Raw genomic sequence first — 26,010 nt, forward strand, 5'->3', positions numbered from 1 at the left:
TCCTCATCTTTTCTACCTTAACTACAAAGTACTCGCGCTATACCATAATTAAAGATGAATTAATGTCACATCCATTTTACTACATCAAAAAGCTCTTCCATGTTGTGTTGTCTATATCCTTTTCTTTTTATTAGCGGGGATAGGGACACAATACTGGGCTTGAACTCAGTGCCTGGGCACTGTCCCTTAGCTTTTTTTAAATGGTGTTCTACCACTTGAGTCACAGCTTTACTTCCCTTGTTTTGGGTGGTTAATTGGAGGTGAGTCTCACAGACTTTCCTTCTTGGGCTTACTTTGAATGGGGATCCACAGATCATAGCCTCTCAAATAGCTCAATATCTATTGGTACCTGGCCTCTTGTGCATCTTCTGGGAGACTAAGTTAGCAGGAAGTCATGGACTTCAGTTGATATTCAGATTATGATCAGATGAGAGCTTCCCAGGTGATTGTGCTAGCTTCCCTTTCTGCCTATTTTCCTGATCTATTATCAGGAATGTGTCTGCCTCCCTCCTTCCACCACCTCAGATGGACCGTTCTACACTTCCAAAAAGTCACTGTGGGATTCTCCTTGATTTCATAAAGCTTTCATGTTTTCAAGTGGCAGTATTTTGCTTGGCATTTTAAACTTCCCACCAAAATAAGAATATTTTTGCTGCTCTTTCCTTTTAACCTATCCTAGCTCTGTTTGTGTTTTGCAGAACTCTATAAATTTAGTGTCAAGGTTGTGATGGGACACAGTGGACCAGCTATGGGATTTCCTGTCCATTGTTTCTGTTGTTGTTTTCTTGCTTGTGAAATTGGGTTTCTTTTTTCAGAGGTTCTTCAGTTTGTAGCTATTATAAAGTAAGACATAAAAAGAAATCTTTCAGTGGAGAGAAAAAATTTTATAGGAAGAAGTAAAAGGTCTGAATACATCACCCCTCTGTCTATGTGTATATTGCATTCAAACATTTTTGTCTTTCTTTGCTTATTTTATTCAGCACATATAAAAAGCAATTGGATATTCCTTTGCTAATGGAAACTTGTTTAATCTTGTATAGTTACAAGGTATTTTATGCTCCTAGGTGGGAAGGAATTTGCAAGTTTTTACAGCCATTTATTTTTTTGGCTTTAGTCCGACTTTTAGTATGTGTACATTTCTAGTCTATAAATAGCTACTCAAATCCATGAAAGTGACCCCATAGTATTGCTTTCCCAGCTTTTTCTTTTCTGGAAATGCATTGTGATTTCTTTTATCGTTTTATGCAGGGAATCAGCAGTCTCTTCAGCTCTCTGAAAGTGGTGCGTCTGTTACGCCTGGGCCGCGTTGCTAGGAAACTGGACCATTACCTGGAATATGGAGCTGCAGTTCTCGTGCTCCTGGTGTGCGTGTTTGGGCTTGTCGCCCACTGGCTGGCCTGCATCTGGTACAGCATTGGAGACTATGAGGTCATTGATGAAGTCACCAACACTATCCAAATAGACAGTTGGCTCTACCAGCTGGCCTTGAGCATCGGGACTCCATATCGATACAATACCAGTGCAGGAATATGGGAAGGAGGCCCCAGCAAGGACTCACTGTACGTGTCCTCTCTCTACTTTACCATGACAAGCCTTACAACCATAGGATTTGGGAACATAGCTCCCACCACAGATGTGGAGAAGATGTTTTCGGTGGCCATGATGATGGTTGGCTGTAAGTATCTTGGTTCAAATTTTTTTTAACAAAGTTAAGTTTGCTGTTAGCAATTTGCTTAGCTCCCATCTCTGATGGGATTGAAATGAACTATTTTATTTTCAGAACAGTGTTTTCCTTTAGATCGTTTATAACTGGTTTCATTCTTATTCAACTGTATAAAATAATGCCAGATAATCTACTTTGCTCCTTAGAATGTGTTGGCACATGAAAAACAGTGTGGCTTGGAATGAGGCAAGTTCAGAATGGGGAGTCTGGCTTAATTCTGCTCCTGGGGTTCTACCCCAGAGAGCTCCCGCGAAGGAACCGAATGGCATCTGGTACATCCTGTAGAATTTGTTGGTACTATGTTAAATAGCCCGAACCAGGCAGGATCTGACATGAGATACATAGTCCTGAAAATATTTTAGTTGATGAGTTATTTCTAAATTAGAGCTGAACTTAGGATAAAGTTTTTTTTTTTTCTCCTGCTGTTCCTGGAGCTTGAACCAGGCGCTGTCTTTTAGCCTCTTTGTGCTAATACTCTACCACTTATGCCACAGCACCACTTCTAGCTTTCTCGGAGTAGTTAATTGAAGATAAGAGTCTCACAGACTTTCCAGCCTGAGTAGGCTTCAAACCACGATCCTCAGATCTCAGCTTCCTGAGAAGCTAGGATTACACCAGTGAGCCACTGGTACCCGGCACAGAAGATTATATTAGGGGGCTGGGAAGGTGGCTCAGTGGTAGAATGCTTGCCTCGCATGCATGAGACCCTGGGTTTGACTCCTTAGTACCACATAAGCAGAAAAAACTGGAAGTAGCACTGTGGCTCAAGTGTACTAGCCTTGAGCTGAAGAGCTGAGAGACAGTGCCCAGGCCCAGAGTTCAGGCCCCACAACTGACAAAAAAAAGAAAAAAGATTGTATTAGGAACCAGGTTTATGTATTAAGATGGATAAAAAGGTTTATAAATATAATATTGGTTACAAACATGCTAAGTTGAAGCTATCACTAAGGAAAAGAATGGGTAAGTAAATGCAAGTCCACTTGACAGTGATGGGGTTCTGAGATTTAGAACACATGCCTGAGTGTGGAGTGTCTTAATGGTGTTCTCAAAAGTAGCTTGCTATTTCAAGGGGCCAAAGGCTGTATGCTATCACCTCCAGTGGACACTGGTTGGCATGAATAGACAAGGATGCTAAGGAAATGCACACTAAGAAGTTGTTCTGAAGGTGTTGAGGTGCCTTCACCAACATCTGCTCATTGATATTGACTTGGTGGTTTTATGCACGTGGAGTTCTGATCTCTGAAATCACTTTAGGAATGTTCTACTGGATGTGTGAGTACTTCAGAAGCCTTTGAATCATGATTCTGTAGCTTTTGTTCTGGGCCATTGTTTCTTGAGATTCTGTAATGCCAAGGTTTAGATCTTAGTATTGGTAGGAATCATGTTAGCATGCCTAGGTACTGGGTGGCCAATAGTATGTCCCTCATTAAGCAGGTAGTTCATAGTTCAGAATGTCCAAAAGCTCTTAGAGCTCTAATATCAGCTGTTACTTCACTTCTACCACTCGAATCCTCTACATCCAGCTGCAGAAACAACAGTGTATAGGTCCTATTTGTGGGTTATAACTAGCAGTCAGAGGAGGAGTTAGAAACCAAGTATTGCTTGTTCCAGAGGCTTTTAGGAGAAAAATGTCCTGATGTATATGGAAATCTTGATGTCAATTCAACTGATGCTTTTAATATTTATGAAATACATTTTGGCTTAAACTTATGCATAGCTAGAGTTTAAAAACTATCTTTCTAGCCTGAAGTAATTGTATTCACTAGAAATTGCAGAGAGTGTCTGCTTCCTCCATCTTCTGTAACTATGACACAAAGTCAAATTGACATCAGTCTAGCTCTACTTTTTTTTTTGTTCCCAGTACCAAGGCTTGAATTTATGGCCTCACACTCTCCAGGCTTTCTTGCTGCAGGCTGGTGCTCTACCACTTGACCAATAGCTTTGGTCCTGCTTTTTGTTGGTTATTTTAGACATGGAGTCTCATAGATTCTTCTTCAAGCCATGAACCTGAGATCTCAGCCTCCTGAGTAGCTTGGGCTTACAGGTTTGAGTCACTGGTGCTGCTTTCTATGTTGTTTTGTCACAAGTGTAGATGTCTGTAATTTCCACTGCAGTCATAATATAGAACAATGCCACCAGCACGAAGATCTTCCTCATGTAATCTACCTAATCATCCAAAGCCCCTGAAAATTAATGATCTTTTCTCCTTCTCTGTGCTCTTGTGATTTTGAGAATGTTATGGAAATGGAACTACATAAAATGTGACTTGTGGAAATTGGCTTTTACCAGTCAGCATAATGTCCTTGAGATCTACCTAAAGTGAATGGATCAGTAGTTTCTTCTTATTTCTGAGTAGCATTTCATGGTTTGGATGTTCACTATTTAACCATTCATGTATCAAAGGATTTTTTTGGTTATTTTTAGTTTTGGACTCTATAAATAAAACTACGATGAACATTTATGTACAGGTTTTTGTGTGGACATAAATTCTTAATTCTCTGGGATAAATGCCCAGAGTTGCAAATAAGCATCTACTTAGTTTTTAAGAAAGTTGACAAACTATATTGAAAAATGAGAACCTAGCACAGTTATTTCTCAAGAGAACCATGGGAAAATGAAGTCTGCATTGAGCTGAAGGATAGCTATCCTTCTTCTTTTTGTCTTTCAAGCCCCTAAACTTAAGCTCATCCTAGATTGCTATTGTTTTTCTCTTGGGGTGCATCCATTTATAAACAGGCCTCTTGGCTTGACCTTCAACATACATTGGATTATTGTTTTATACTTCCATAGCTTATCAACAAAGACCAACTCCTATTTTTGGTGGCCTGGACTTTTGATATCACCTCCTCTTGTTAGTTTTGTTGCTATTCTTCTTCATAAATTCCTACCCAGAAGTCAGAGAAGCCCGGAAAAAGGTATGACATTGATTAAGAGAACATTGTGTATTGTAATCATTGTTGAATGGCATCTCCTTTGTACAACTACTTAAGAAAAAGATCATAGCATTCTTTTACTCAATTCTCTTCAATGTGCATGAGGTAAAATTCACACCACCTAACTCCACCTTTCAGAGTCTTACCCATAGGTCCTGGCTTACCTGATGCTATTTACTTTCTACTGTTCCTGCAAAAATAAAAAAAAGGTCACTCTCTTGTCTCTAAACTCATGGCATTCAATCCTGAGCCAGGACATTCTGCTATTCCTGAATTCATACAGGCCTTCCCTGAATCACTTGATTAAAAATCTTCCCCAAAGCCTACCCCACCTTAGAAACCATCCTAATGCCAAGCTCTCTCTGCTTCTTCACTGTACCTGCCAATAACTGCAGCCAGAATGTATGGTCCACATAACCAGAGCCTTTGATTGCCATTTTCTGCTTCTGTGTCCTTAATATCTAACAATCTTTTCTTCCAGCACACGTCATAATTCTTTGAGCTTACTTGTGTTGGGAAATTTTCACCTTGATTCAGCTGGGTCTTCACAACTTTATTTGACTCAGAATTTGTTCTATTTCTTTTCTGCTTTATAGATGGCCAAATATGTGTGTTAGATCTAAATTTCCTCTCCCTTTTCTGCTATTCCTGGCTTGTCTTCAAGATGAAGACCTAGTTTAAATCTAGCCATTCTTTCTTCCTTGAGATTCTGCTACCTCTTTTCAATCTGCTTCTATCTGCTTATATTCTAGGCTCTGACATTGTGTTGCTAATTGACTTTTGTTTTCCTTCCTTTTATGTCATTGGATTAGTCCAGACTGTAGCCCATGTGTACTAGGGTGGGCCTTCTTAGAGTCTCTTTATTCTGCAGATTATTTTTCTCTGAAGATAATCTGAAAATACAATAGAAGTCTAGGCTCCTGAACTATTAGTGTAACTTCCTATAGTTCTAAAATTTGTGAGACACACATGCCAAAAACATCTTAATGTCTTATATACTGAGGATAACAAACACACCACCAGTATTTGTAGAACCTAATATGTGCTATTAGTTATTCCCAGGGATTTAGGATGTGTGTGTGTGTGTGTGTGTGTGTGTGTGTGTGTGTGTATGTGTGTGTGCGCGGAGAGAGAGGAGAGAGAGGGAGAGAAGGAGAGAGAGAGAGAAAGAGAGAGAGAGAATGGAAAGAGTGAGATAGAAAAGTGAAGTTCATTCTTTTGTTTGAGGAACTCAGTCTATCTATACTGGCTAGTGTGAGAAGCACCCCTGTGACATTATAACTCAATATGTGTGAAAAATCTTTTATCAAAAAGTTGATAGTGGGGGGCTGGGAAGGTGGCTCAGTGGTAGAGTGCTTGCCTTGCATACCTGAAGCCCTGGGTTTGATTCCTCAGCACCACATAAGCAGAAAAAAGCCAGAAGTGGCACTGTGGCTCAAGTGGTAGAGTGCTAGCCTTGAGCTGAAGAGCTGAGGGACAGCGCCCAGGCCCAGAGTTCAGGCCCCACGACCAGACCCAAGGAAAAAAAAAAGTTGATAGTGGTACCAACTGTTGAGAAAAATAATCACTACTTGTAAATGGTAGACTTTTTTTTCTAGAAAAATCCTTCAATTGTTTCATGCCTTCTAGCAAGATCTAGAAATTTCAGTGGCAGCAAATCCAGTTCATAACTTCTTTATGAGCTTCCTTCTTTCTTTAGTGGCCTTTCTGAATCTCAAGCTCTTGCCACCTAATACAAAACTGCACTTGCGCTCTGTTCATGAATATAATTACATGGCTCCTTATGTTAATTTCAGACAAATCATCAAAATAAGATGAGGTATCACAACGAGGCCCTCCCTGCTAGAATAACTAACATAAGCCAATAATAAGTAAATACACATAAAATTAGGACTATAGCCTGCTTTTGACCTGTCTCCTGAGGTTCCTTCCAGATTTCATCTGTGTTAGTAGAATCCCAGGACATTTCCTTTACCTATTATGTGGAATTTCATAGACTGAAGTCCTTCATTTTGTGTTTGTCCAGTGTGAAAAATCCTTCTGCTCTCATTCCTGAACTTGTCACTTGGTTCTTTTTAAAATAGGACTGTTATCATGAATTCTTCAAATTGTTGCTTTTCCATCTTTTGAGTTCTATTTTTATTTTATAATTGTATCAGGTATGCTTTTTTTGTACTGCTGTTTGAAACCAGGGCTTTGCATAGATGCTCTACCACTTTAGTCATAGCCCCAGCCCTTTTATCTTGTGTTTTGCTTTTGAAATAAGATCTCCTTAACTTTCCCTATGCTGACTTTGAAGCCACAATCTTCCTGCATGGGTCTCCTGAGTTGTGTGCCAGTCCACTTGGCTGCTTTATGCACTGGGTTACTCTCACAGCTTGGGCACAGGCAATTACCCACAGCCTACCGTGTATACCACCATCCTCCTCACGCCTTCCTGTCTTTCCAATCACAGATGAATCTGACCAGTTTGCAGATCTTCAAGAAATTTACTACTAAAGTGCTTTCATGAAAGACTTTTATTTTTGCATTTAAATTCTGCAGTATTTGTGGAAAACAGCAAGAAAGGTTTTGCTTTTAGATCAAGATGTGTATAATCTCTTTACTAATTTACTCTGTAAATACTTAATGATGCCTTCGTGGAATGTTTTCTAATCCATTTCATTTACATAATCTTATTATTGAGCCCCTAATAATTTTCCATTTTCCGAAGATTAGCCGACTGACTAATTTTGCTGCTGTGTGGAAAGCACCTTAGTACACTGATAATTTGTTTTGATGGCTATAAAACAAAGGAACACGAGTGTGGGAATTTTGTAATGTGATTATCCTCTTAATGTATTTTTATGATTCTTCTTCTGAAGATTCATCAAGAAAGTAATTACTTAGTTGCTTCTTTATTACCAACTTGTATTTTAGTTGAATCTAACCATCAGCAAGAACTCTATATTCACATCTTTCATTATAACTTTATAAAAGAAACATGAAATAAAAAGTAAATTGTAGTTAGCTCTGTCTGCAAATAATTTATGTTGAAACATAAACCTCCGTATACACACGTATTTTTAATATATTACTAAAACATTATTTAGCACATAGATGACAAGCTACAAGGTTGGAATTTGAGTGTTTGTTTTATTTAAAAGCATTTTTTTAAGGTGTGTGCTTAAACAGTGGCTCATGCGTATAACCCTAATTACTTAGGAGGCTGAGATCTGAGAACTGAGATTTGGAGCCAGCTAAGGCAGACAAATCCATGAGATTCTTACCTCCAATTAACCAGAAAAAAGCTTGTCTGGAAGCGTGGCTCAAGTGGACAAGAACCAGCTATGATTGAAAAAGCTGAGTGAAATCATGAGACTGAGTTAAGTTCTAAGACTGGCACACACACAAAAGCATTGTTTACTCTTTCTACTCTTGTCTGTTTAATTGACAAATCCAGGCAGTCTACTTCACATGGTGTGTTGACAGTCAGAACTGGTATGGCTGTGAGACCATGCATACTGAGACTTGAAGAGCAAAGCAAAACACAAAATGAAAAACTACAAATGTGAACATTGTTGAGGTATAATTGGTAGAGAAGACATCAAGGTGCAATAATACTAATTTGTGAATCTTTTCCAAAGAGGAAGTAATGGATGATAGCTTAAGTAGTCTAAATTTTTTTTCTGTCATGGACTGGTGTTGTTTAAAATCTGGGTGGCAAATAGTTAGCATATTCAAAAGTAAAGTGAGACCCTCCGCCTATGGGATGTGTATGTAGAAAGGGATATTTGAATCTCTGTGTGGGAAGTTAGGGCCCATGGTGGCATTTGGTCACAGCCTCCTTTCTTTCATATCCTAGGAGACTAGTGTCATATCCTATTTTTTAGCTGCCTTAGCTTCCTGGGCCTTTCTCTAGGGAATTCAGGTAATGGTTAAAATGAGATTAAGGGTAGTGCCTTGACCACTACGCATTGGAAAAGAAAATAAATAAAATATGCTACGACTAGAGATTGGAATATAGAAAAAGTTGGGGACAATGCAAATTCTCAAAGAAATCTCTTAGGAATTTTATCTATTTGGGTTATTGTGACTTGGATGAGTTGAAATATGTGGTTTTTAAGCCATTTTTTCAGTGCTAACACACCCTAGTACATCTAAGATTTCATTAGTGCAGTCAGAACATTGTCTATAGCTTGGGACTAGTTATTGGAGATTAAGTTACTATAGAACCGAGATAGTATCAAAGAGGTAGGATTTTTTATGCATAGTGCTCACATTATTTTTATGGAGAATGAGAAGTATCTTCTTAGGAAAACATTCAGTCAAGAGTTGAAATCAAGGAAGTTGAAATTCAATCAAGGAAATATTATCAGGAAATGTTATGGAGGTAAGAAAATATGTTTTTAGGGGGCTGGGAAGGTGGCTCAGTGGTAGAGCCCTTGCCTTGCATGCCTGAGGCCCTGGGTTCGACTCCTCAGCACCACATAAGCAAAAAGAAAAAAGCCGGAAGTGGCACTGTGGCTCAAGTGGTAGAGCACTAGCCTTGAGCTGAAGAGCTGAGGGACAGCGCCCAGGCCCAGAGTTTAAGCCCCACGACCGGACACCTTCCCTCCCCCCCACCCCCCCTCCCGCATAGAAAGTAATCAGCCTAGGAAAGCAAAGGTTTTTGTCTCAGGCAAAAGGGTCTGGAGAGATACTAGAATGCATACCTATTGAGGAACACCCAGAAATGTGCTAGATTTGGGTAGATGCTCTTAAAAAAAATCTCTGAAGTGATTCTAGATGCTCAGGAGATTGTGATCTGAGGATTGTGGCTCAGAGCCAGCCCAGACAGGAAACTTCGTGAGACTCTTTTTTTTTTTTTTTCTGCTTATGTGGTGCTGAGGAATCGAACCCAGGGCCTCATGTATGCAAGGCAAGCGCTCTGCCACTGAGCCACCTTCTTAGCCCCCTGTTTGTGCGACTCTCATCTCCAGTAAACTACCAGAAAATCAGAAGTGGCACTGTGACTCAAGTAGTAGAGTGCTAGCCTCGAGCTGAAGAGCTGAGGGACAGAGCCCAGGACCAGAGTTCAAGCTCCATGATCAACAGCAACAACAAAAATCTCTTAAGTGTTAATATGATACTTCCATTAATTCAGATATAATATTATTATGTTTCTTCTTTTCCTTGCTTTTGTGATGTGGGCAAGCAATGGAGTGTGAACTTGCTGATTTTCATTTCTGGTCTTAGTTTTAGTCAGATAGTGAGAGCTTCAAGCCTTGTGTTTATTTTGGAAACTGGGTCAGTTCTTTACCTGAGCTTGTAAGAACTTTTTCTTTTATCTTCTCTGTTCTTTAATGACTTGAGTATCCCATGAGGAAAAACATTTTGTGGAGCTCAAAGTTCAGGGTTGTGTAGGTACTTTTTTTTTAATGGCTTCGTAGTTTTGGATGTACAGTCCAGTAGTTAAAAAAAGACTGTGTGATGTGTACTTTATTCTCTGCTTCTTATTCAAAATAGAACTTGTCCTTTGTAGACATGTTCTTTTATACCATGTATCTTCTTATGTTGTTAGATTTTCACGAATTCTCTTATAGTCTGTAAAGGTAGAATATTTCCAGAAAACAACCAGACATTATTACCTAGCCTGGAGTCTGTGCAAAGGTCTTTCTGGAAAAGAATCCTGTCATTCAGAGTTATTCATTCTATTCATCATGGTGCCAGGTGCTCTGGTAGATATTGGGGTGTGGAGATACTCAATTCTTCCCTGCCCTCACTATGTTTGGATATGGTGAGAGTACCAGACAAGAAAGCACTGAACATGCCTTTATCTCTGTCCTCATCTAACCCCACGCCCATTCCTAACTTCTCTTCATATTGTGAGTTAAGACTTTAAACAGTTGAATTTGGAACTTGGACTCCTAAGAATGCAGTATGTGTTTGTCCTGTGTGTTCTTGTATCTTTAGCACAAGCCAGTATCTCCTAGTGGATAGTTGGACTTATTGAACATGTTGGATGAATGAGTATATGGATTGATAAAGTTCAACTAACTCAGCCAGAGGAGTCCAGCAAGATGTTTTAGAAAGAAGTCATTCTGGATTTCTGAATATAAAACAAGTAGGTAAATGAGACAGGACTTAAGTTCTTTCTAGGTGAAGAGGTCATGACATTTTTGTCCCTGAATTAGGTCTGGAATGGTAGAATAGGAGCTAGTCTAGATGAGAAACTTCCTAAATACTTCATCAAGGCCCCCTGGTCTACCGTTCCATCTGAATGGACCCTTTGGTGGGGCAAATAAAGTGTCATGGCCAAGTTAAAAAAGAAAACGAACATATAACCCTTCCCCCAGAACATATGACAAGACACAGGAACACGTAATTTGGCCCTTTTGGGAGGCTCCATGCATTTCACTTTGGCTTGTTTGAGAAGCAGATGTGGCTGGCAAGGAGGAAAAGAACCAAGATGTCAGGAAGTCTTTCATAGTATGAGAGCTTTGCCTTTCACCCTACAGGTTGCATGATGAATAAGATTTGATGCTTCATTGTGCAAGATAGCTAGAGAAGACCATGGCTATGGGCAAAAACAAAACAAAACAAAAACCAAGTAGAGAGCTGCTGGAGTAATCCAGGAAAAATTGAGATGGAGGAATATATGGAAGATATAGGTTTAGAGTTGGCAAGTGACTTTGTTTTGTAAAGGGTTACCGAGTAACTAAGTTAGGCTAGGCTTCAATGTCTCAAAGTCTCTGTTGCAGTGAATCATTTCTGGCCACAGACAACAACATATAAATAAATGAACTCAGCTAGGGTCCAGTACAGTTGGTGGCAGACCAGATTTGGCATGGGCTGCAGTGTTATGTATGTAAAAAGACTATAATCTCTGGAGTCAGGCAACCTAGGTTTGAGGTTTTTGTTCATTATTACTTACTAAAACTTCACATGAGCTACCTAAACCATCATCTGTAAAATGGGGAGAATAGCCCCTCCATTTCAGACTTAATCCAAAAAAGAGATCATATATAAAGTTCCTGAAGTATTAGGAAAAAAAAGTTGTCACAATGAATGTGTAGGATGCTGTAGAAGAGTTCAAAAGGACAGGCAGAAGTAAATTTACAGAAGTAAACATACAGAAGTAAATTTAGATGGATGAATGACAGAGTACTTTTCTGATAAAGGTGGAACAGACGATCCTGGGGAAAGAGGGTGTTCTTTAGTCAATGGGACATGTCCATTAGGCAGTCAGGAATGTGGGCTTCACAATGTCTGAGGACAAGAGAATATTGGGAAAACCAAGCTGGTAGGGTGGGTATCTGAGGACAGCCACTGAGAGTCCAAGGAGAGAGTGTAGATGGGGAGAAAGCCAGGTATGGCTCTGTAGAAAGAGTTTGCTTGCTAAGAATGAACAAGAGACTCCAAGATGGAAGGGGGTGGGATACAACAGAAGACAGGGACAGCATGTCATTAGCCATTGTGGCTGACACAGGTGACTTCCCATGAGTAGTTTCTTTGGATAGTTGAGAGGAATGAGCCGTATGGAAAATTTGTGGAATTCAAATTATTGTTTTTTTTTTTTCTATTTGAAGGCAAATAATGTCATTAGTAGCCTTTCATGTAGAATGGAGGTAGATGATGCTAATAGAATTTTCACTATCAATATTGTTTTCTACCAACTTTCAAGACTGACAAAATTGGTTTAAAATAGATCACTGGATGCATGGCATTTTTCTTTTGTGTTATCAAGCAAAATAAAAGTGATTGGGGGGGGGAATTTCTAGGAAATCTAATTTTTCCAAGAACATTTATTTTAGTCAGAGAATTTTATTTTCTAACAACTACAGGCTTATTTAGTGATCTTCCAATATGTTAATTTTGACTCCTAATAATATATCCATTACGCAGGGTAGACTTCCTGATCTGCTACGTAAAGTGGGGACTTACATGACCTGTGCATGTATCCTATAAAGGGTATACTGATACAAAGCACATACTGATTTTAACTTGCTTGAGATGAAATATTATTTTTTCACAGACTAAAAGACTAATAATGTATATAGTAATATATTTAGGGCTCCTTAAATAAGAGGCTAGGATACAAAAGACCTTTACGCAAGGATTCCAGAATTACTTTGGTAAGCTTAGAGTGTGGATTTCTTTGGAGCAATTGCTAAGCTAGGTCCCAGGTGATTGTTTACCTACTTATTTAAAATTTACATAAGTTGTGAAGACTGCTCTGTGTGTGTGTGTACGTGTGTGTGTGTGTGTGTGTGTGTGTGTGTGTGTGTGTGTGTGTGAAATGCTCTTTATAGAATGAGAACTAGACCCAGGTTGACTCCCAGAAAAGACTAGAGACTTCAAAGATTCCCTTTGAAGTTTACAGCTTCCCTTTTGGAGCCTAGTTTTTACCCCACCCTTTCTATCTTACCTTTTAAAAAACCTGCATTTATTTTTAAACAGTCTCCAAAAGACTTAATCTGTGGCCACCTAATTCGGAAACCTCACCAGTTTGAAATAAATGTAAGGGAAGGACACTTACTTGTGAGCCTCTAGTCAGGTGTTTGGGAAGGGACAAGGCTAGTATTGACTCTCCTTATAATATTGGTTTCAGAGTCATAGAACTTGGGAATTTTCTTACTTTGGGCTCCCTGTGAGCTTGCCAGTCAATTGTCCCAGAATATCCTTTAAGCAGGTATGTTTCCAACTATTCCTTCTCCTTCTCCTTCTTCTTCTCCTTCTCTTTCTCCTTCTTCTCCTTCTTCACCTTCTTCTCCTTCCCCTTCTTCATCTTCTCCTTCACCTTCTCCTTCTCCTCCTCCTTCTCCTCTTTCTCCTGCTCCTCCTTCTCCTTCTCCTTCTCCTCCTCCTCCTCCTCCTTCATCTTCTCCTTCACCTTCTCCTTCTCCTCCTCGTTCTCCTTCTCCTCCTCATTCTCCTTTTCCTCCTCCTCCCTTCCCCGTGCAGGTTCTGAGGCTTCATAGAAAAACTCGGTCTAGGAGCTGTCCCTTAGCTTTTTTGCTCAAAGCTAGTGCTCTACTGAGTTACAGCTTCACTTCCTGTTTTTTTGGTGGTTAATTGGAGATGAAAGTCTCATGGACTTTCCTGCCCAGGCTTTCTTGGAACCATGATCCTCAGATCTCAGCCTTCTGAGTAGCTAGGATTACAGGTGTGAGCCACTGGGATGGCCCAGCTGCCTTTTTGCAGGCTTGTTAAGAGCAGCCCTCTCCCAAACTCTCAATTCTGTTATCCCTTCCTCTTCCTGCTGCACAATGCTCCAAAGCCTGCCCACCTTGATCTACTGCTGGATTTCTCCCTGGATTGCTGAGCAGTAGCTGGAGTTAGGTGTACAGTCATAGAAACAGCTGCCACCTAATGCAGGTTCACAATCCCGAGTCCTCTCTGAGGTCATCTCTCTCATGTGCTGCTGATCAAATGTTCTTGTACAACTCTTGAATTTTCCCTTTTCCCAATTCTCACATTACTACCTTTCTTCATCTCAGGTGATAGGCATGACTTGTATCCTGGTTTTTTTTTTTATTTTTTTGTTTTTGGTCCTGTTTTTTAATTGTCAATCTGTTGGTCTGTGAGAAATGAGCTGTAAGGTGTTAAGCATGGAACCAGTCAGAGATGATGGTGGTGGAAGTTAGATAGTAGAACTGGTTAGATTTCAGACAGGAAGAGTTGGAAAAATATGGAAGAAAGGGGGAGATGGAAGATAGATAGATAGATAGATAGATAGATAGATAGATAGATAGATAGATAGATAGAACCTTGATAGGCCTTTTCCCTGCAGCTTTTTACCCTGTTTCTTCTGCATTATTCATCTCTCTTTCATAAGCCCATAAATACATCCATGTGACTTTGATCCTAAAATAAAACACATATGCACATGTGAATAAAACACCCAACCTTGCTTTCTCTTTACTTTCTGCCATTCCTTTCATTTTTATGCTTCCTCAAACATGAATCTTCACCTCCTTATCTCCATTTGCTTACAATTGAAAATTGACTTCTTTCTTGGTGCCACACTTTATTTACTTGATGTGAAAAACACATCCATACCAGCTTTAGCTTCTTTTCATGATTTTCTCTCTCTAACTGGTTCCCTTTCCACTTCCTTTGCTATTCCTCTCTCTTTTGCTGAATCATGCTATAATTTCTATTTCTTAATTTTTTCTGGTACTGGGAATTGAACTCAGGACTTAGTAAGTGGGCACTCTACTAATCTAGCTCCACCCCCAACCCTTTTGTATTTAGCTTGTTTTTTGATAGGATCCTCCTGTCTCCATCTCTGAATAGCTGGGATTATAGGAGTGTCTACCATACATGGCTTCCTTTTTAAAAAAATGTTTTTTATTGTGAAAATACTGTACAGAGGGGTTACAGTTATATGAGCAAGGTAATGAGTACATTTCTTATCAAGCATTGTAGCCTCTTCCTTTGTTTTTCCCCTACCATCCCTTCCCTCCCACCTCCTCAGCTACACTCCCCCCTCCACACCTAAATTTGTAAAGTTCATTTTTCAACATAGTGTCTTGTACATCTCATTTTTGCACTGGGTCAACCTGTATCCCTATTTAAACACTTTGTTTTTTCCCTTCCCCTCCCCAACGTATACCAACATCAAAAACGGTGAAAACAGGGGTTAGGGAGGGACATACAAAGGAAGAAAAAAAAATCACATGGTACCTTATAAATATGTTAGAAACAATAGCAAGGAAGAAAAAAACCACTGTGTCCCTATCTTGGGGTTCATTTCACTTAACATCATCGTATCTGACCATGGCTCTCTTTTTAAAATATTGATTACTATGATTTTGGAAATTATTGACAGATCAAGGATAGCTCTTGCAATAGACAGTTTCTCCACAAAAAGTGATTTAATCGGAGCCAGGTGACTCCCAGAGAATTCCCCGATCACTTTGACTCAAGATCCTGCCCTTAGAAATCCTGTTCCAGAAGGCTTCTCTGAAAACGTTTTGTTTTCTAGCAGATGTCACTCTCTAGCCCCTATTGAGATACAGCAGGGGCTGGGTTTGAAACCAACTCCTTCCCATGAAGCAAGTGTTCACTTGTTAGTGATGAGAAGCTGGAGAAGACAGGGAAAGTGTTGGAAGTGGTAGGTTCTGTCCAGTGGGTAGGGCAGGAAGATGCTAAGGCAATGGAACCAGTAGGGATGACAATTCTTCAAGGACTTTTTTCTCTCTCACTTTTAGCTCTCAGGCAGGAAAAATAATTAGTAGCACCTTTTCTGTGGTTCACTGTTGTGACATCTTTACCCCAGTCTTTCTAAAGTATACCTGCCACTCTGTTATCATCCTGCTCAATTGACTATATTCTTTATATATTTTTTCATATTGCTTATTGCTTGCCTCTCCAGGTAAAATGGGGACCATATTGGCAAAGGGACTTTTCTGCCTGTTTCAAGTCTGCTATCTAAGTATAAACGGAACCTAGTAGATGCTCAGCAAAGTCCTACTTGAAAAAAATAGATGGATTTCAATATTCCCTATATGAAAAGTTGTAAATTCAGACCACTACCCTACTCTTCCATACTTAAGAACTTTAGTGATAGGTTTAATGTTTTAAACAATAATCTGGGTACTGGTGGCTCGCATCTATAATCCTAGCTACTCAGGAGACTGAGATACGAGGATTGCAATTCAAAGCTAGCCAGGGGAAGAATATCTGTGAGACTCTCAATTAACTACCAAAAAGTCAAAAAGTGGAGCTGTGGTTCAAGTCGTAAAGAGCTAGCCTGGAGAGAAAAAGGTAGCACCCAGGCCCTGAGTTTAATCCCGAGTACCAGCGTAATTTTTTTTAAACAATAAAAGGTAGATGTATAAATAATAACTGATCTCATTTTCTAGAACAGAGCTTGCTTTGTGACATCTTCCCCTAACTCCCTCTACCTTTCGAAATGACTCTGACTTTTCTCCCTGTTTTCTGGTTATCCTGGCCACTCTATGTCTGTCCATCCAGAATTCTGGAAGGGAAGAAGAGTATACTTCTCGCCTGTTTTTGGATTTCTCCTCAACCCATTGGGTGTTCCACTGCCACCTCCATCCTTTTATTCTGTGAGCCTACTTTCTCTACTCCCATCATATCTTCTGGGCAAAAGAGTTAAGATTTTAGCAGTAAAAACAGACCAGAACAAAACAAAACAAAGGTAAAAAACCATTTGCTGTCTCAAGGGCCTGATACTTGCAAAAGAAATCTCTGCTTTCAAGATTGTTTATTGTTTTGGCTATTGGTTTAAAAATTTTGAAACGGAACGCTGAGCTGCTTTCTTTATTCCCAGGCCTTATCTACCCCACTCTTGAAAAATGACTGCCAACTTCCGAGCTGAGGAGGAACTAGGAATTAGAAGAGCTGAAACTAGTGTGTGTGTGTGTGTGTGTGTTTGTGTGTGTGTGTGTGTGTGTGTGTGTGTGTGTGTGAGTGTGTGTGTGCGTGTGTGTGTGTGTGTGTGTGTGTGTGTTGTTTTCATCCTTAATCCTGACTGAGCCCTGTAGATGAGTTTTCCATACTCTCAACGATTTATGTTTGTTTTTCACTGCCAATGGAAGAAAACCATGTGGGAATTTAAATAGTTTGGAAACAACTGTCTAGAATTTGATGATAAGTTTGGATATTGTCTTCTGCACAAAGCAACGTAAGGTCAGAACTGTTTCAGCTCAGATTAGAAACACAGATACCTTTCTTCTTGTTGTTTGCTGAAGAAACAAAACCATGGAAGTGCATTTTAGAGAAACACCTGCATCTTGCAAGTGTCCATTTGCCCCAAGGGAAAATGATGATGGTGATAGGATTTGGTTAATAAGACAACACTGGAGAAGACAGAGCTAGGATAAATAGGAAGGAAACTCGGGTCCACAGAGGAAGGAAAGGAAATTGAAATGTTTTCCAATCCTATGATTCTCCTTCTTTTTCATTTAATAGAAATTTAGATTTATCCGAATGCATCTACCCTCCCCTCTCTTCCCCTTCCACTTCCCTTCTGCTCCCATGAACCCATCAGAGGTTTATCCCTAGAGTATCTGTCTGTTTAATCTGTCAATCTACTTGGCTTGTGTGATTGGCTACTCAGCTCTCCTGCATGATCCTTGCTCTTCCCATGTTTTGTACACTGCTGTGTACAACCTCTGCTCAGTCAGTATTTTTGTATTCATTAGATCCAGGCTTTCTCTGGATTCCTCAAATCCATCTCAAGCAGAACATCTTTCTCTAACCCTTAAAGTATGTGGATTTGCATTTTAAGAATGATCACGTACTCGTTTTCATTAGCTAGGTTGAGTCTTAACTTTTTCACATTGGCTTGTGCTTGACAACTAAAGGAAAACAGAATACAGTAACATTCTATGTATGTGGAAGCTAGACATAGCCACCTTAAATTTCTTAAAGGCAACATTCTATGTCACTCTTTGGACCAGGAGTGGTCAGCAGTAAAGGTATGAGAGGAGAAAAAGCACCCAGCAATTGCCCAAATTCAAAACAACTAGAGCTAAAATTCCTCTTCTATCAGCCATTAATAAACAGCATTCTGTCATCTGTAGGGAATTCAGCACAGTGCGGCTTGGGTTTTGTTGAGAACCCTGGTATTAGGTGTTCAGTCTGTGAAGGGAAGTAACACAGTTGCGAAGCTACCAGTGTGGGCTAGACACCTGCGCCTGTGATGATCCTGCTTTTCAGCTGAAGTCCCTGGGAATCCTGTGAAGCTGTAACTCGTGAGCCCTGTTATACAAACATTACAAATAAGTATATGGAGTATGGGACTACTGACTGGGCTGACTTGGAAATGTTGTATCTCCTTGTTAGGACGTGGGACTTTTTCTGTTGTTACATAGATAGGCCTATAGAAATTAAAGCAGGATAACTAGTTAATAACAATGATAGTGGTAAAAAGAGTGGTTTAAAAGTCTGTGCCTCCAGCTGGGTGCTGGTGGCTCAAGCCTATAATCCTAGCTCCTCAGGAGACTGAGATCTGAGGATCGCGATTCAAAGCCAGTCCAGACAAGAATCCCCATGAGACTCTTATCTCCAAGAAACCACTAGAAAACCAGAAGTGGTGTTGTGGTTTAAGCGGTAGAGCGCTTGCTTTGAGCTGAAGAACACAGGGACAGCGCCCAAGCCCAGAGTTCAAGCCCCATGACTGACCAAAAAAAAGTCTGTGCCTCCATTATAAATTGGCTAACCAGGGTGTTTGAAATACAGTGAGCAAAGTAGAAAGTGTCTCTGAGCTGGGCTTAGGAAGATACTAGGACCCTGGTAACTATCCTACTCTGTGAATGGAAGACTTCTAGAAAATTCTGTGTAGAAAAAGACATATTTGTTTTTCAGAGTCAGTCTGACTGTTGTGTGAAAGCAAACTCAAAGGTGGCAGGAGGGAGTGGGGAGAGCCAGTTTAGAGAGGTTGTGACAGTAGCTGTAGTGATGATAATGGCTTGGGCCAAGAAAGCAGAAATGGAGATGGTACAAAGTGATTAGATTCTGGTTGGGTTTTGATGAGAGAGCCAACAGGATTTCCTGACAGATCAGATGTGTGGTGCAAAAATAATGGGGAAATGGGAATGACCCCAACATTTGTTTGATCTATACATCTCTAGAGAAACGAGAATTTTTTGGAGAGAAGGATGTGTTGAAGGTGAGAGTTAAATTTTGATGTCATGCTAGATGTGAGATCTTCATTTGGTAGACATCTATTAGACAGTGGATATAGGATTTCAGGGGAGAAGTCTTGACTGGCAACCAGGGTGAGAATGATTGGTTAGAGATGATTTTATAGTCACCAGACTGGTTGAACTCTCCTCATGATCTAGTATTCAGGGAGATGAGATCTCAGCCTTAACTCCTGGTACATTCACATACATGACAGCCAGTATAAGGAGAGCCTAGTAGAGTGAGAAAGAACACTCAGAAAGCCAAGGAGAGTCAAAGAATAAGGCAGTCTGTTGGCCAGCTGGGGAGAGTGTTTGAAGAAAGACTGCATGCTTACAATGAGCATCTACCTGAATGAGGACCCATCTATAACAAAAGTCCAACCTGGCTATCCTGGCCACGGTCTCACAAAGTATAGGTGAATCTAAACAGTGTGATAACTCAAGCAAGAAACAAGGCTGTCAGATCATATCATCTTCTACAGGATCATTTTTGGTGTTTTTAGAGGTCACTTCTTATTTCTTGATCTTTTCCAGTGATGCCTGTTGGATTGTTCCATATCTTCTTATTGGAAAACTTCAAGTGGGATTGCCTTCATGGTCATCTTTTGTCAAGTCTTTCTTCTAATAGAGCTAGCCATGGTAATTATCTCATTAGCAGGTTCTCAACAGTTTCTTGAATAAGATCTGAGGGGTTCAGAAGAAGTGAACTGACTTAGAACTAGGATTGTCTTGTTTTCCTCTTTCATGGTCATTTTATTTTGTGCTAAAATCCATATGGTAAAATTTAGTATGATTACACTTTTAATTATACAGTTCAGTGGTAGAGGCTATATTATCTTCCTACCCCATTCATATGTTAAAGTTCTTCAGGGTACATGGATTCTGTTGGAGATAGGGCCTTTCCAGTGATTTAAGTTTAAATGAGCTCAAAAAGGTGAAGCTCAGCTTCATACCTGGTGTCTTCATAAGAAGAGGAAGGGGAGGGGACAACAAGGCTGGTTCTTACCTTGCACAGACGCAATGAGAAGACCACCATTTGCAAGTTAAAAAGAGGACTTTCTCCAGAGCTTGACTATGCTGGCCTCCTGGCCTCCAGTACTTTGAAGAATAAATTTCTTTCATTTAAGTCAAGCAGTATTTTTGTTATGGTGGCTCAGACAGATTAAGACTGCAGAACCCTTCCCTTTCTCCTTCCTTCCTTCCTTCCTTCCTTCCTTCCTTCCTTCCTTCCTTCCTTCCTTCCTTCCTTCCTTCCTTCCTTCCTTCCCTCCCTCCCTTCATCTGTCCTTCCTTCCCTCCTTCCTTTCTTTCTCCCTCCCTCTCTTCTTCCTCTTTCATCTCCCTTTCTCTCTTTCTCTCTCCTGGAAGCACTTAGTTCTTTGGGAACTTTAGATTTCTTAACAATCTAGTTAAACATCTCCTTAGAGAAAAATTCACTTTTGATGAGTTAACAACTTCTTTAAACGAATCAAATTAGTGCTTTGGTACCAAAGACCTTTTAGATGAACTTATTAGAATATGGAGGTGTGCTCTGATGTTATCAGGATATGTGTTATCTATCCTTTAACTCTTTGGAGCTGATTTTGTTGTAAGGTGAATTATCCCAGAAGCCACATTTAGGTAGATGGAATATCAGAGTCTTTATTACAACACTAGCAATCTGCAGGCTGCCCATTGTAACAAAGGCCTGCAGCCCCCAAATATACATAACACAACTAAGAAACTGGCTAGAGAGTAAGAGCAAAAACATTATCAATAAACTAATTCAGCCCTGATGGAGAGCTGAATTACAATGCCATGATGACCGGAGATGAGCCAGGAGACAGGACACAGGATATGTTCACAGAGACACACGTGGACCCTATTTAGGCCCAGACTAGCACAGGTGCCATTACACTATGCCATTACACCTGTGCTAGTCTGGGCCTAAATAGGGTCAGAGCAGGGGGCAGGTCCACAGGAAATTCCCAGTCCCAGGTACTGGACTGACAGATTCAGTAACCTATCAGCAAGTGCCTGCCCCTGCCTCCAGGGATCTGGGTATGCCCATCACTTGGGAGGTGGGGCATCTCCTTCCCCCAGAATGAAAATAAGATGCCAGACCCTACAATCCACCAATATGGTGCTGGCCAGACCTGACCTCCTTACTTCAATTTGAGCCTCCCTTTTTTTTTCTCTTCTACCTATTTCCACTTGCAATACTACCTGCCTGGACCATTTTGAAATATGTCCTTTATGGGATAAATCATTCTATAGATTTATCTTTTTGTTTAAAGCTGGCAAAAGTGTATAATGGCAAAAAGAAAGCCTTACCTATGCTTCTGGGCTTATACATAGATCTAAATTACCAATACCTGTTAGGATCCTTCCCTAATTGATCCATTTCTTAAGGTGAGACTTTTTTTTTGTCAGTCTTGGGGCTTGAACTCTAGGTCTGGGCACTGCCCCTCAGCTCTTCAGCTCAAGGCTAGCACTCTACCACTTGAGCCACAGTGCCACTTCCGGTTTTCTGGTGGTTAATTGGAGATAGAGTCTCAGGAACTTCCCTGCCTGGGCTGGCTTTGAACTGCAGTCCTCATATCTCAGCCTCCTGCCCAGGCAGGTGATACTTTTTAAGTATTACATCAGAAGTCCCACAGATTTTTATTTATTGTCTGTGGAATCCACAAATAGAAATCAAACTGTAGGCTGGGCTGCTGTGTGATGTCTGCAGGGCATTTTGGTCTCAGGATAGTCTGCATGTCCCGGCCTTTAAACCATACCTGTCACACAGATGCAAAGGAGAATAGCTACTTATTAGGAATTTAAGGTAACTAGAAGCTAGGTATATATACCAAGGTGCCAGGACAGGAATTGGTTAATATTTTATTTCTCTCTTCTTACTGTGAAATGCATGATGATCATGTCCTTATGTTTATATCTTTGCATATCTTCATATATTATATGATCTATAAATACCTTCAAGTGTATATTGTAGGCTGACACATATCTGATGTTGAAACATTTTCACCATGATACTCAAGAGGTAAAATAAAACTGCATACTTTTGGAGAATTTTCAAAGAGGAGGAGGAAACATTTAGATGGAAAGTTAAACATTGAAGTTAGACTTACACAAAAGAAAGACCATATGGTTTAATGCTCTACATTAGTTGGATGTAAACTTTTTGTGGTTTATTTTAATTTGAAATGAATGTGTGCTTTAATTAGTGTGGAAGTGGGTTGGGGAGGCATATGTCTTTTAGTTAAACAGTCATTTACATAGTGTCTCTTCCTTTTTCTTGTTGATTGATCTCTATTCTGGTTAACCGGCAAATAATGGGCGAAAGGGGATATGAATATCCATTCCTTTTTAATTTATTACTTCCATGCTTTATTGAGGAGTTATTAACATATAAGATTCATGCATATTAAAGGCATATAATTTGATAATTTAATATATGGATCTATTGATCTATTGTTAAATGTTTATCACAACAAATCTAGTACACATACCTTTACATTTACCTTTGTGTCTGTAGATGTGTGTGCATGTTAAATTCTTACATCTACTTCTACTTATTTTATAATTGAAAATTTTCACCCTTTGATCAAATCTTTTCATTTTTCCCATATCCCAGCCTGCTATAACTTCTGTTTCTGTGTTTGACTTTTTAAAGGTTTCATATTTGAGCAGTCGTTCAGTATTTCACAGGATTTGAAATAATGTATGACAAAATTTCCTTCTTTTTCAAGGCTCAGTAACATTCTTCCCCCTCAACAATGTTTTCTGCCCTCTTTTTTGGTGTGGTATGTTGTGGTATGGTGTGTGTGTGTGTGTGTGTGTGTGTGTGTGTGTGTGTGTGTGTGTGTGTGTGTGTGTGTGTGTGTGTGTGTGTGTGTGTGTGTGTGTGCATGTATGTGTGGGCACACATATGCATGTGTATATGTGCCTGATCCTGCGACTTGAATGCAGGGTCTGGGTGCTATTCCAGAGCTTTTGTGCTCAAGGTTATTGCTTTACCACCTCAGCACTATCTCTGGCTTTTTGCTAGTTAGTTGCAGATAAGGGTCTCAAACTTTCCTTCCTGTCCTGGCTTCAAACCTCAATCCTGAGATGTCAGCCTCCTGAATAACCAGGATTACAGGTGTCAGCCACTGGCACTCACCATGTCTTAATCTCAAACGTTATTGTTGGTCTTCTCAGACTACTAAAAACATACATCTATTCCTGTAAAAAGAGAGCAAATTAAGGTATATTTTCTTTACCTCATCCTGGTCCAGAAGGTTGACAGATGGAAAGACCTGCCCTTGTCCATTGCAAAATTATATAATAATCAGGTGTCCCTGAGAGACAGATCAGTTTTGATTTATTCAAGGCCTTGATGACATCCAGGGAAATGGGTCTGGGGCTGTTTCAAGGTGGTCGCTGGCTTATGCTGACTGTGGGATGGTTCTGTGTATTTCTGTGTGTAGAGGTATGAGGTGCAGTGGGTCATTGACAGCCTTGAGGAATCCTAGAGCATACTTGAGAGTTCCCGGAATGCTGATGACTCAGAACTAGATAAAACAGGCTGAGATTATGTGCAGGCTCTTCTCATTCACAGTCCATGTCTAGGTGAGAACACAGCATTTTGTTCCTTGTACTAATGTTCTATCAGGCCTTGAACATTCGAGTCAGATCTGAGGGCTCTACCAGTATCATGGGACACAAATATAACCTTTCTACATTTTAAAGAATGGGTTTCTCTTACTTTTGTTGAAAGAAGTTCTAGTTTTTTAGCTCAGAGTTTTCCTTTAGATTTTAGTTGCCCGAGAGTGAAAATGCATCTTTGTATTTATTCTTGTAGCCTGGTTTAATTATGGAACATGCTGGCCCCCTTTGGATCATTTTTGTTTCTGAACTAATGTCAGTCTCCCCAGTCTGCCACAGAATACGTGTCTTGCAGTTTCTACCACAAAAGATAAAAATAAAATAAATGTTTGGGAAAGCGCTTTGAAGTAGCTAAAGATAGAGAGCCAAACTAAAGCACACAGGCCTTGGTAGGAATGACAAATTAATTGTGCTGCTTCTAAGTGATAACACAGAGCAATTAATGCATTTAATTGCTTTATTGAAACACACCGTTCTTTTGCAGTTTGCACAATTTCTTTGTGTAATGAGAATATTTCATAGATGTATAAATTAATGCATGACCCCTGATTAAGGGAGTTTGGGTAATGTATACCTCTCTGTATTTTAGATTGCACTTTCATTTTAAGACATTAAGTTTCTTTCCTATTTTGCAAATCCCAAATCTGATGTCTTAATGAGGTTATTTATAAGTAGTTAAGGGGAAGGTGGGAAAGTGAGGTTCTTTTTAAACAAAATCTAATGGATTTGAATAATTTATTGATATGCTAAATCTTATGATTTAATGACTCTTGCTTTCAATATCAGGATCTTTTTTTTTACTTCTTATGAACATAACCTCCATAGGTTTATCTCAAGAATCTTTAAAATCCAAGCACAGCACCCGATTTAGTGGCTTTTGAGTAGCACTGGAGGGTTGAAGATTTCTGAGAGGTTTGTGTGGCACCATGAGGAGTACAGAAGGTCAGCAGGTAGTGTACCACACTGTAATCTACAGGGCGGTTTTGAACCTCATTGTTCCACTTAGCATCTTGAGCACACTGGATTAAACACATCCAGCTCTACTTCCTTTCTTCCCTGAGAGGGCCTTATTTACTTATATTTTTACTTCCTCTTTGTTTATTGCATGGAGAATAAGTTTCACATATAAATATGGAGTCTTCCTTGTAGGCTGTGGACCGTTGTGCTATGACCATACATCACTATTCTGGCTCTTCTTTCTCCCATCTCTGTCTTCTAACCTCATTCATCTCCACCATTCTTCAGGCCTGCAGATGAGGGTCACTTTCCCCAGTGAGAACAGGTGTCCCAAAGTGGGGGTTGGGCACAGACTCTATTCCTCCATTTAATTGGATGGGTGCGGAGGCCATCTAAATGCAAGGGGCCAATCTAAATGCATCTAAATGCAAGGTATTTGCAATAATAATTTTATATACAGATTTTACTGATTTGTCAGTATCAGTGATATCACCTTGACAAAATAGGATGATCTTAGAGATGGTGAGGCTTTGGACATTTGCTGTCTTCTCCAGCATTCATCTTTCTACCTTGGGTTTGGTGGCGCTATTTCTAAATTGGTTCATGCGCAGTGATTTTACTGTGAAACAGAGAACATGATGTCTTCTCTTGGCATGTGTAGGTAGTGCAGGATGAGTAGGTAGTTGGTACTAGCAGTAATCATTTGTTCTGCTTCCATGATGGATCCTAGTTGGGGGCATTTCTTAGAAGTGGGATTATTAACATAAAGATTATGCAGAGTTTTATTTTGACTATATAGTACCAAACATTAAAGATTGTACTGATCTAACACCTTATCAACATAGTAAGAATGGGCCCATTTCTCTTCCTCATTGAAAAAGGTAAATTTTGCCCATTTGAAGCCTATCTGGTAATTGAGACTTTAAAATTTTATTTCTAGTATCCCAGTTATTAGTGGGATTAAGTGTACTTAGGGTGTTTATAGACATTTGTATGTTTTACAAATTGGCAATTTACAAAAGCCAGTGCGCTATTGATGTCCTCTATCCATTCTTTTTATTATTTGGATTTTACAAGTGATTTTTATGATGTGTTTTACACATAAATCATTCTACATTTATTTCTTATGTGTTATAAGTAGACT

General features: G+C 39.8%; 1 protein-coding gene across 1 annotated transcript in view; it reads left to right on the top strand.

Moving 5' to 3' along the window:
- Kcnh5 (potassium voltage-gated channel subfamily H member 5) overlaps positions 1–26,010 on the top strand; it is a 270,939-nt gene that overhangs the window by 78,287 nt on the left and 166,642 nt on the right. The window contains exon 7 of the mRNA XM_070032105.1: positions 1,249–1,675. Within this exon, the coding sequence (XP_069888206.1) occupies positions 1,249–1,675 (427 nt within the window). The remainder of the gene's footprint in view (positions 1–1,248; positions 1,676–26,010) is intronic.

This window comes from Dipodomys merriami, unplaced genomic scaffold, assembly GCF_024711535.1.
Source record: "Dipodomys merriami isolate MVZ:Mamm:240054 unplaced genomic scaffold, mDipMer1.0.p SCAF_1, whole genome shotgun sequence".
In the NCBI taxonomy this organism is placed as follows: domain Eukaryota; kingdom Metazoa; phylum Chordata; class Mammalia; order Rodentia; family Heteromyidae; genus Dipodomys; species Dipodomys merriami.